The sequence below is a fragment of the Nomascus leucogenys genome, chromosome 8 (assembly GCF_006542625.1).
Source record: "Nomascus leucogenys isolate Asia chromosome 8, Asia_NLE_v1, whole genome shotgun sequence".
Classification (NCBI taxonomy): Eukaryota; Metazoa; Chordata; class Mammalia; order Primates; family Hylobatidae; genus Nomascus; species Nomascus leucogenys.
In genome coordinates this window covers 66,631,098-66,643,784 of record NC_044388.1, presented here as the reverse complement: position 1 = coordinate 66,643,784, position 12,687 = coordinate 66,631,098, and the positions used below count along the sequence as shown (strand labels likewise).

General features: G+C 38.7%; 1 protein-coding gene across 1 annotated transcript in view; it reads right to left on the bottom strand.

Annotated features, from left to right (window-relative positions):
* Positions 1-12,687, bottom strand: part of KDM1B (lysine demethylase 1B) — a 67,184-nt gene that overhangs the window by 38,282 nt on the left and 16,215 nt on the right. The window contains exon 7 of the mRNA XM_012509101.1: positions 12,404-12,520. Coding sequence (XP_012364555.1) covers positions 12,404-12,520 — 117 coding nt within the window. The remainder of the gene's footprint in view (positions 1-12,403; positions 12,521-12,687) is intronic.

The following is a 12,687-nucleotide window of genomic DNA, read 5'->3' as shown; positions in this document are numbered from 1 at the left end:
ACTCTATAACAAAAAGCAAAGGAATAAGAAAGACAAAATTCAGGGCTGGGCGCGGTGGCTCACATCTGTAATCCCTGCACTTTGGGAGGCCGAGGTGGGTGGATCACCTGAGGTCAGGAGCTCGAGACAAGCCTGGCCAACGTGATGAAACCCCGTCTCTACTAAAAATACAAAAATAAGTCGGGTGTGGTGGCGGGCACCTGTAATCCCAGCTACTCAGGAGGCTGAGGCAGGAGAATCGCTTGAACCTGGGAGGTGGAGGATGCAGTGAGCCGAGACTGTGACACTGCACTCCAGCCTGGGTCACAAGAGTGAAACTCTCTCTCAGAAAAAAAAAAAAAAACCCACAAAATTCAGGACACTGTTTACCCCTGCAAGGGAAGGAGAGGAAGCACAGTAACTACTAAGGAGCACACTGGAGGGAAGGACAAAGCCACTGGGAGTGCTCTGTTTCTTTAACTGAGTAGTAGGGAGGTACACCAGTGTTCGCTTTCATTCTTTCCTCCTTACATACAAATTATAATTCTTTGTGTCTATAACTTATTTCATATTAAAACAACAACATCTACCCTTTGATACAGAAATTTCATTTGTAGGAACTGATCTTACAAATATACTCAAAAATAGCACAGATAGAAAGCTTTTCACTAAAGCACAGTCAGGAATGGTAAACGTTTAAAAGTAACCTAAATGCCCTTCAATAGCACTAAATTAAGCACAGGACGTCTGTTCAGTGGACTACTTATTAGACAGCCATTGAAGAGAAAGAAGGGCTGAGCACAGTGGCTCACACCTGTAATCCCAGCACTTTGGGAGACCAAGGTGGGAGGATCACTTGAGGCCAGGAGTTTGAGACCAGCTTGGGCAACATAGCAAGACCCTGTCACTACAAAAAAATTAAAAATAAAAAAAAAAATTAGCTGTGCATGGTGGTGTGCCTGTGGCGAGAGGCTGAGTTGGGTGAGAATCAGTTTGAGGCTGCACTGGGCTAAGAGGATGCCACTGTACTCCAGCCTGAATGACAGAGCGAGACACCATCACTTAAAAAAGAATGAAATAAAAACAAAGAGAAAGAAGAGATCTTTATATACTTATATGGACACATCTTCTAAGACATATTAAATGAGAAAGAGAAAAATCAAAAACAGTGTACAGAGTTGTCAACTGTTCTTTTTCATGTTATTCTACAAATAAACCTTCACTGACTTTCTCCTTAACAGCACACCACGCTGAAAACCAAAATTACTCAGGGTCAATAAATATAATTTAAATTAAATTTCAAAAGTTCAGGTTATGGAGAGTAATCGATTCATACTGGAACAATAAGATGAACGGGTCTCAAAGGAGGGTGACTGGGGTTGGGGGAAGAGATTTGATATTATCTATAGAAGTTGGAATTTAAAAAGACTATAAAGGCTTTAACTAAGGTGAGGTGAAAAGAAAAGTAATTAAGTTTTCAAAAATGTAAGGAATCTGACACCTCTAAGGCCCTCCTGGAAAAAAATGCTTTATGTTAAAATACAGCCAGCCAGGTTTCAAATCAAAATTAAAAAATAGAGGGAACTATGGTAAAAGAAATTACAGAGAGCAGTAAATCTACATAAACATATAAGTGAGAGTAAACAATGGAGGGAATACAATTATAGAAAATAATTAATAAAATCACCAAGAAAACTAAACAAAAAACAAAATCATAACAAAAATTGGGAGAGAAGAAAAGGAAGTGTTATATAATTTATTTTTTCTGATTTCATAGCAGGGTGTTAACCAATATCATCTAAAATTGAAACACAAAGTTTGTTTTTTATTCAAGTTAGAGTGATTTCAACTTTTTTACTTTTCTTCTTGAAACAGGGTCTCACTGTGTCACTTAGGGTGGAGTGCAGTGGTGCGATCTTGGCTCACTGCAGCCTTGACCTCATGGGCTCAAGAAAGTAGCCGGGAGTACAGGTGCGCGTCACCAGGCCCAGGTAATTTTTGTATTCTTTGTAGAGACAGGGTCTCGTCATGTTGCCCAGGCTGGTCTCAAACTCCTGCCTCAGCCTCCCAAAGGGCTGAAATTACAGGCATGAGCCACTGCACCCAGCTGATTCCCACTTCTTATTCTCATATTTTCTTAACCTTTTAGAGAGTTTTTAGAAACTTATTTCTTGGGATAAAGAAATATTTTATGTTCAACCATTTCTTATTTCATTTTGCCTTCCTTTTCTTATTTTAAATTGATGTTATATTAAACACAACCAACTTAGAAAAAGAAGTGTGTATAGTACTATTCCTTACTGGGAAGCTATTTGTCAATCAGGCCTTTTCCCTGTATACACACAGAGGTACACTATATAGATACTCTTGAATGAATCTCACTCAATGATGGTTATTTCACAATGATGACTGCATGAATTTTTTTCTGCTATCTTTGTTCTTTTCTATATTGCTGGAATTTTTCAATAATGAACATTTTTCATTTGTCTAAAAATATTCTACAGAAAACCTTTGAGTTTTCAAAAACTACTTAGAGAAATTGAAAGTGACAACCACCACCCAAGAAAAAATTTAAAAAACAAAAACCGGCTGGACGCGGTGGCTCACGCCTGAATCCCAGCACTTTGGGAGGCCGAGGTGGGCGGATCACAAGGTCAGGAGATCGAGACCATCCTGGCTAACACAGTGAAACCCCGTCTCTACTAAAAATACAAAAAACTAGCCGGGCGTGGTGGTGGGCGCCTGGAGTCCCAGCTACTCTGGAGGCTGAGGCAGGAGAATGGCGTGAACCCAGGAGGCAGAGCTTGCAGTGAGCCGAGATCGCGCCACGGCACTCCAGCCTGGACAACAGAGCGAAACTCTGTCTCAAAAAAAAAAAAAAAAGCAAGGCATAGTTTGACCAATTAGTAGAGATAAAGTCAAAGTTGTCCATTCAATTGTCAGCAAGTAAAAGAGAGGTGAGATTATGGATCACTCCAATTACAGTTTAGTCAAAGCACAGAACAAAATGTAAAAATCACAGCTAGAGTGGCCGGGAGCAGTGGCTCACGCCTGTAATCCCAGCACTTTGAGAGGCCAAGGGAGGTGGATCACCTGAGATCAGGAGTTCGAGACCACCCTGGCCAACACGGTGAAACCCCGTCTTTACTGAACATACACAAATTAGCTGGGAGTGGTGGTGAGCACCTGCAGCCCCAGCTACTCAGGAGGCTGACGTGGGAGAATCGCTTGAACCTGGGAGGCGGAGGTTGGAGTAGGCCTAGATGGCATCACTGTACTCTAGCCTGGGCAACAGAACGAGACTCCTTCTCAAACAAAACAAAACCACAACAAAATCACAGCTAGTATTGATTACTGTAATATTACACAAATCATCCAAAATCTTAAAAAATTGTCTGAAACAACTTTTAGAATCATCGCATACCCAGGCTGAGTGAAAATGGCTCAAAAAATAGAATCTATTAAAATATTCTGCTATTTTTTATTGTTGCTTGGCTGAACTCTCCTTTAAATATTATAATGAAATGCCACTGAGTCAACTTTTCATTGTCAAGTAATCTGGGACACAGGTAGTTAATTAAGTTTACTGCAACCAAGACATTGTTCCTGCAAGCTGGACACACTCCCCTCTGCCTGTTCATGGTATTTTCCTTGCTCAGTTCCCAGCTCTCATCAGTGCAGGCACGCAGCCTGGAAATGAACTGCCCATACCCTCATGTCAGCTCCCTCCCATTTTCTTTTTTCTCTTCCTCTTCTCAGAGAGGCCTTCAACTCTCAAAGTTGAGTTCCAGAATCAATCAAGGGCCTCACCCTGGGCAAGACAGCAAAACCCCATCTCTATTTAAAAAAAAAAAAAAATTAGTGAAGCACGGTGGCACACACCTTAGTCCCAGCTACTCAGGAGACTACGGTGGCAGAATCACCTGAGCCCAGGAAGTCAAGGCTGCAGTGAACCAGGATTATGCCACTGTACTCTGGCCTAGGAGACAGAGTGAGACCCTGCCTTACAAAAAAAGAAAGAAAGAAAGAAAAATATCTAGTGCTAAATTGAAAGATTTTGGAATAGCTCTTACCAATTCCAGGAATCTAATCCCAGGCTCAGATCAATGCTTTCCTTCCCTCACTCTCAAATCACCAACATCAAGAATAAAAGAAGGGATACCGAGACAGAGCCCACCAACATTAAAAGGAGAACAAGGGAACAGTACAAACAACTTTAAGTTGAAAATGTGACAACATAGGTGAAAAAGACAAACTGCTTGAAAAACACAATCTTCCAAAATGGAAAGAAGTCATAAACCACCTAGATGGCCATATATCTGTTAAAGAAACTGAATTTGCAATTCCTAATTTTTTACAAAGAAAACTACTGGCCCAAATTGTTTCATTAGTGAATTCAACCAAACACAAAAAAAAGAAGTAATATCAAACCTATACAACAAAATAGAAAAGAGGATATACTGCTCGTTTCACAGAGCCAGCATAATTCTGAAAGCAGAACCCGACAAGGTTATTACAAGAAAGGAAAGTAACAAAGTATCCAAGACAAACACAGATGCAAAAATCTTTAACAAAATTTAACCAAATCTGAGAATATATAAAAAGAACAATATATTAAAAACAAATGGATTTTTTTTCCCCAACAATGCAACATCAATTCAACATTCCTAAATGTTGTATAATTCATTACATTTGCTGTAATGAATGTATAATTCATTACATTTGCTGATTAAAGAAGAAAATGCAATGGTCATCATAAAAGATGCAGGAAAACTACTGGCCAACATCTATTCATCATAAAAAGTTATCAGCAAATTAGGAAAAGAAAAGGAGACTGCTCCATCTCATAAAGAATGTCTACAAAGAGCTATAGCCAACACTGTATGTGATGATACTGAACACATTCCTCCAGAAGTCAGGAACAAGGCAAGGTTGTCTGCTCTCATCACTTCTATAAAACACTGTCACTGGTGGTCCTGACCAATGTAGTAAGGCAAGAAAAAGGGCAAAAAGACTGAGAAGAGGCTTGTAGACAATCATGATTTGTTTGTATGACTGATTTGCAGACAACCCAAAGGAATCTATGAAAAGATCTATGAAACTTAGTAAGTGAAGTTAACAAAGTCTCTGGGTACGAGGCCAATATACAAAAGTCAATTGTATTTCTATATAGTTGCAACAGCGCACAACTTGAAAATGGAGTTAAAAATAAATTTTACTGGCCGGGTGCAGTGGCTCACGCCTATAATCCCAGCACTTTGGGAAGCCAAGGCAGCTAGATCACGAGGTCAGGAGTTCAAGACCAGCCTGGCCAACATGGGGAAGCCCTGTCTCTACTAAAATACAAAAAATTAGCCAGGCGTGGTGGTGCGTGCCTGTAGTCCCTGCTACTCGGGAGGCTGAGGCAGAAGAATTGCTTGAACCTGGGAGGCAGAGGTTGCAGTGAGCCGAGATCGTGCCATTGCACTCCAGCCTGGCAACAAAGTGAGACTCCATTTCAAAAAATAAATAAATAATAAAAAATAAGCTAGGCGCGGTGGCTCATGCCTGTAATCCCAGCACTTTGGAAGGCCAAGGCAGGCAGATCACCTGAGTTCAGGAGTTCGAGACCAGCCTGGCCAACATGCTGAAACCCCATCTCTATTAAAAATATAAAAAAATTAGCTGGGTGTGGTGGTGGGTGCCTATAATCCCAGCTACTCGGGAGGCTGAGGCAGGAGAATTGCTTGAACCCAGGAGACGGTGGTTGCAGTGAGCCAATACAGTGCCACACTGCACTCCAGCCTGGATGACAGAGTCAGACTCCATCCAAAACAAAAAAATCAATCAATCAATCAATTTTATTTATAATTACAGGAAAAAAATTAAGTATCTAGAAATAAACTGAACAAAGGCACAAAAGATATCCTCAGCGAATATTAGAAAACACTGTTGGGAGACATTAACCTTAAAAAGATGGAGACAGGTACCATGCCCATGGGTCAGAAAAGGGGTCAGGAAACATTTTCTGTAAAGGATCACATAATAAATATTCTAGGCTCTGTCGCAAATACTGTCATTGTAGCATGAAAGCAGCCAATACATAACAATGAGCATGGCTATGTCCCAATTAAAACTTTATTTACAAAACAGGTGTGGTGCCAGGTGCGGTGGCTAACGCCTGTAATCCCAGCACTTTGGGAGGCTAGGAAGGGAGGATCACTTGAGGCCAAGAGTTCAAGACCACCCTGGGCAATATAGCAAGACCCTGTCACTACAGAAAATTTTAAAAATTAAAAATAAAATAAAATAAATAAATAAATAGGTGTGGCCTCAAGGAACTAGAGAAACAGGAACAAACTAAACCCAAGCCCAGCAGAAGAAAGGAAATAACCGAGATCAGAGAAGAACTAAATGAAATTGAAACAAAAAAAAATACAAAAGATAAATAAAACAAAAAGCTGGTTCTTTGAAAAGATAAATAAAGTTGATAGACAATTAGCAAGATTAAGCAAGAAAAGAAGAGAAAAAATCCAAATAACTTAATTAAGAAAAAAAAGAGATATTACAACTGACACCACTGAAATACAAAAGATCATTCGAGGCTACTATGAACACCTTTACACACATAATCTAGAAAACCTAGAAGACATGGATAAATTCCCGGAAAAATACAACCCTCCTAGCTTAGATCAGGAAGAATTAGATACCCTGAGCAGACCAATAACAAACAGCGAGATTGAAATGGTAATTAAAAGATTACCAACAACAACAAAAAAAGCCCAGAACCAGATGGATTCACGGCAGAATTCTACCACACATTCGAAGACGAATTGGTACCAATCCTTTTGACACTATTCCACAAGATAGAGAAAGAGGGAACCCTCCCTAATTCATTTTATGAAGCCAGCATCACCCTAATACCAAAACCAGGAAAGGACATAACCAAAAACGAAAACTACAGACCAATATTCCTGATGAACATAGACACTAACAAAATACTAGCTAATGTAGATGCTTAACAAAATACTAGCTAGCCAACAACATATAAAAAGATAATCCACCATGATCAAGTGGGTTTCATACCAGGGTTGCAGGGATGGTTTAACATATGCAAGTCAATAAATGTGATATACCACATAAACAGAATTAAAAACAAAAATCACATGATCATCTCAATTGATGCAGAAAAAGCACTGGACAAAATCCAGCATCCCTTTATGATTAAAACTCTGAGCAAAATCGGCATACAAGGGACATACCTCAATGTAATAAAAGCCATCTATGACAAACCCACAGCCAACATAATACTGAATGGGGAAGAGTTGAAAGCATTCCCTCTGAGAACTGGAACAAAACAAGGATGCCCACTCTCACCACTCCTCTTCAACATAGTACTATAGAAGTCCTAGCCAGAGCAATCAGACAAGAGAAAGAGATGAAGGGCACCCAAATTGGTAAAGAGGAAGTCAAACTGTCAACTGTTTGCTGACGATATAATCGTTTACCCCAAAAATCCTAAGGACTCTACCAGAAGGCTCCTAGAACTGATAAAAGAAGTCAGCAAAGTTTCCAGATAAAAGATTAATGTACACAAATCAGTAGCTCTTCTATACACCAACAGCGACCAAGCAGAGTCAAATCAAGAACTTAACCTCTTTACCAATAGCTGCAAAATAAAATAAAATACTTAGGAATAAACCTAACCAAGGAGTCAAAAGACCTCTATGAGGAAAACTACAAAACACTGCTGGAAGAAATCATAGACGACACAAACAAATGGAAACACATCCCATGCTCATGGATGGGTAGAATCAATGTTGTGAAAATTACCATATTGCCAAAAGCAATCTACAAATTAAAAGCAATCCCCATCAAACTACTACTATCATTCATCACAGAATTAGAAAAAATTCTAAAAGTCATATGGAACCAAAAAAGACCCCACATAGCCAAAGCAAGACAAAGCAAAAGAACAAATCCAGAGGCATCACACTACCTGATTTCAAACTATACTATAAAGCCATAGTCACCAAAACAGCAAACTACTGGTATAAAAACAGGCACATAGACCCATGAAGCAGAATAGAGAACCCAGAAATAAACCCAAATACTTAGAGCCAAAAACATAAAGTGGGGAAAGGACACTGTTTTCAACAAATGGTGCTGGGATAATTGGCTAGCCACATTTAGGAGAAGAAAACTGGATCCTCATATCTCACACAAAAATCAACTCAAGATGGATTAAGGACTTAAATCTAGGACCCGAAACTACAAAAATACTAGAAGACAATAGTGGAAAAACCTTTCTAGACATTTGCTTAGGCAAGGATTTCATGACCAAGAACCCAAATGGAAATACAATAAAAACAAAGATAAATAACTGGGTCTTTAAAGAGCTTTTGCAAGGCAAAAGGAACAGTCAGCAAAGTAAACAGACAACCCAGAGAGTGGGAGAAAATGTTCACAACCTATACATCTGACAAAAGACTAATATCCAGAATCTACAATGAACTCAAACAAATCATTAAGAAAAAAAACAACCCCATCAAAAAGTGGGCTAAGGACATGAATAGACAATTCTCAAAGAAGATACACAAATGGCCAATAAACATATGAAAAAATGCTCAACATCACTAATGATTGGGGAAATGCAAATCAAAACCACAATGTGATACCAATTTACTCCTGCAAGAATGGCCATAATCAAAATATCAAAACACAGTAGATGTTGGTGTGGATGCATTGAACAGGGAACACTTCTATACTGCTGGTGGGAATGTAAACTAGTATAGCCGCTATGGAAAACAGTGTGGAAATTCCTTAAAGGACTAAACGTAGAACTACCATTTGATCCAACAATCCCACTACTGGGTATCTATCCAGGGGAAAAGAAATCATTATACAAAAAACATACTTCCACACACGTTTGTAGCAGCACAGTTCACAACTGCAAAATTGTGGAACCCACCCAAATGCTCATCAATCAACAAGTGGATAAACTGTGGTGTGTGTGTGTCTGTATGTGTATGTACATACATACACACATACATATATATATGATGGAATACTACTCAGCCATAAAAAGGAATGAATTAACGGCATTTGCAGCAACCTGGATGAGATTGGAGACTATTATTCTAAGTGAAGTAACTCAGGAATGGAAAACCAAACACCGTATGTTCTCACTGATATGGGGGAGCTAAGCTATGAGGACACAAAGGCATACGAATGACACAATGAATTTTGGGGACTTGAGGGGAAGAGTAGAAGGGGGGCAAGGGATAAAAGGCTACAAACAGGGTGCAGTGTATACTGTTCGGGTAATGGGTGCATCAAAATTTCACAAATCACCACTAAAGAACTTATATAACCAAACACCACCTGTACCACAATAACCTATGGAAAAATAAAAATAAATAAAAATAAATAGGTATCAGCCAGATTTGGCTGATGAGCCATCATTTGCCAACCCCTTACAAGACTGAAAAATGTAAAGATGTCACTTCTCCTCCAAATGACCCATAGATTCAATGCATTCCAATAAAAAACCCAGAGGCTTTTTATTGGATACTAAGAAGTTGATAATAAAATTTACATGGAAATACAAGGGTCATAGAATAGCCAAAACAGTCTTGAAAACGAAAAAAAAGTTAGAAGAATGTATACTACCTGATTTTAAGACTTACTATAAAGATACAATAATCATGACAGCAGAGCACTGGGTAAAAAACAGATTAATGCAATAGGGTTCAGAAACAGACTTACACACATACGGCCAATTGCTTTTTTTATAATGGTGCTAAGATAGGGCTGGGCGCAGTGGCTCACATCTGTAATCCCAGCACTTTGGGAGGCCAAGGTGGGTGGATCACAAGGTCAGGAGTTCAAGACCAGCCTGGCCAACATGGTGAAACCCTGTCTCTACTAATAATACAAAAATTAGCTGGGCGTGGTGGCGGGCGCCTGTAGTCCCAGCTACTTGGGAGGCTGAGGCAGGAGAATCACTTGAACCCGGGAGGTGGAGGTTGCAGTGAGCCGAGATCGAGCCACTGCACTCCAGCCTGGGCAACAGAGCAAGACTCCATTTAAAATAAAATAAAATAAAATATAAAATAAAATAAAATAATGGTGCTAAGATAATACAAAGTGAAAAATACAGTCTTTTTAGCAAATGGTAATGAACAACTAAATATCTGTATGGAAAAAAATTGAATGTTGGCCTACCTCTCACATCAAAAACAAAAATAAACTTGAGCGAGTGATCTAAAAGTAAAGATGAAAACTGTAAGGCACCTCAAAGAAAACACAGAGTACGTTTACAAGGTGAAAGGTAACCAATGATTTCTTAGAAAAGACACAAAAAGTTCTAAGCATAAATGAAAAAGTGAATAAACTACGCTTCAAAATGGAAAACTCCTCATAAAAGACCTATTCAGAAAATGAAAAGGCTTAATACTAACTGGGGGAGAAAACATTCGAAATACACGGTTATATCCATATTACACAAAGAACTACAAATCAATAAAACCCAATTAACAAAAAAACTTGATCAGACATTTTCCAAAGAGGAATGCATGGTCAATAAGCATATGAAAATATACTCAAGATCACCAGTTATTAGGGAAATGCAAATTAACACTACAATGATACTAGTACATACCCATTAGAATGGCTATAATTAAATTTTTTCAAAAAGAATAACACTACAAAATGTTGTAGTATGGTACAACCATGGAAAGACATCTGGTAGTTCTGCAAACATTAAACATAAATTTATGACATTAATCACTGATTACATTCTTTTTTTTTTGAGATGGAGTTTCACTCTTGTTGCACAAGCTGGAGTGCAATGGCATGATCTCAGCTCACTGCAACCTCTGCCTCCCGGGTTCAAGTGATTCTGCTACCTTAGCCTCCCGAGTAGAGATTACAGGTGCATGCCATCACATCCGGCTAATTTTTGTATTTTTACTAGAGACAGGGTTTCAACATGTTGGCCAGGCTGGTCTCGAACTCCTGACCTCGGGTGATCCACCCATCTCATCCTCCCAAAGTGCTCGGATTACAGGCGTGAGCCACTGCACCCAGCCACTCCTAATATATTTTTATTCATAAGAAACGAATAGGCCAGGCATAGAAAATAAACTATATAGTTTATTATAAATATAATAAAATAGAATATTATGTTTATATTTTGAATCCCAGGCTTTTATTAAATCCCAGGCATTATAAAAATATGATGTTTATATTTTGAATCCCAGGTTGAATTTCTCTTATTTGAAATGCTTGGGAACAGAAGTGTTTTGGATTTTGGATTTTGGAATGTTTGCAACATACTTACCGGTTGGGCATCCCTAATCCGAAAATCTGAAATGCTCCAATGAACATTTCCTTTGAGCAGAACCTCTGAGCATCATCTCAGAGCTCAAAAAGTTTCAGATTTTGGAGCATTTCAGATTTTCAGACCAGGGTGCTTAACCTGTACCACAGCCACTCAATTGTATGCTTTAAAAGGGTGAATTTTATAATATGTGAATTTTATCTCAATTTCTAGAAACAAAGTATTTTACTTCTGAGATTAAAAGGATTCCTGATATTCTTTAATGTACTGCAGGTACCAGTGGCATTTGTGTAGACTAACACCCTTAACGCACTAAAGCAATAATAATATGTTTTTAAAAAGTAAGTAATTGCCAAATTTCAAAAAAGACACATTATAACAATGATGGCCGATTCCTAATTGCCAAGCATATCAAATAATCTTTTCTTCCTCACTAATAGGATCCGGTTTTTAGTGTTGCAACATCCTCAGTTGTAAAATATTTTCTTCCTCTGTCCTCACTGTAGTTAGGGAAGCTGCATTTATGGTGTCAACATCATTATATAAAAATGAAACAAACCAAAACTAGCAAAAAAAAATTAAAACCAGAGTAGCTGCATGATCCTGTTGGGGCCAATGAGACATAATTAGAAATCTACTGATGGAACTTCCAGGAAAGCTCCTGTTTCCCCCAGGAAAAGAGGGACAGGCTCAGTTGATACTCCCCTCTTGCCCTTTGACCTTTCCCCCTTTTCTGCTTAGGATTTGGACATATGACTGGTGGTGTGGCAACTACCTTGTGGCCTTGAGGATGGAAGTTAGACTACAGGTGGCTGGAGTGGAAACTACAAAGAGATTTCCTTGGGCAACAAAACCAACCCTGGACAGCCTATATCTTAACTGCTTACCTATATCTTAACTGCTTACCTATGTCTTAACTGCTTATAATGACGGAAAAGTAAAATCCTTAATTGGTTAAGCCATTATAGTTGGGGTTCTATTACATGCATGCAAATACAACCTTGACAAAATGATCAACACAATACATGAAAAACATACACCATTACTATTTACTGACTACATTAATATACCAATTAGCTCAAAAGCAAAAAGAGAACGTACCTTAATAGCAGTATTTGGTTTCATACCACATCGATAAGTCTTGGCTATCTGTGGAGTAAGCTGGATTTCCTTGGTAAGCTGCCTCCATTTTCTACACTCAGGTTTTGTACACTGAACCTAGGTGGGAAGTATCAAGTCAAGATGAACAAGTGAGCTAATCTTCAGTTACCATTTCTATCCTCCACCACTTGGTCATCTTCTCCAATCTGTTAGCAATCTTAAGTATTTTTTCTCCTCCTTCCATCACCATCATCCATATAATTCACTTTCACCCCATTAGGATA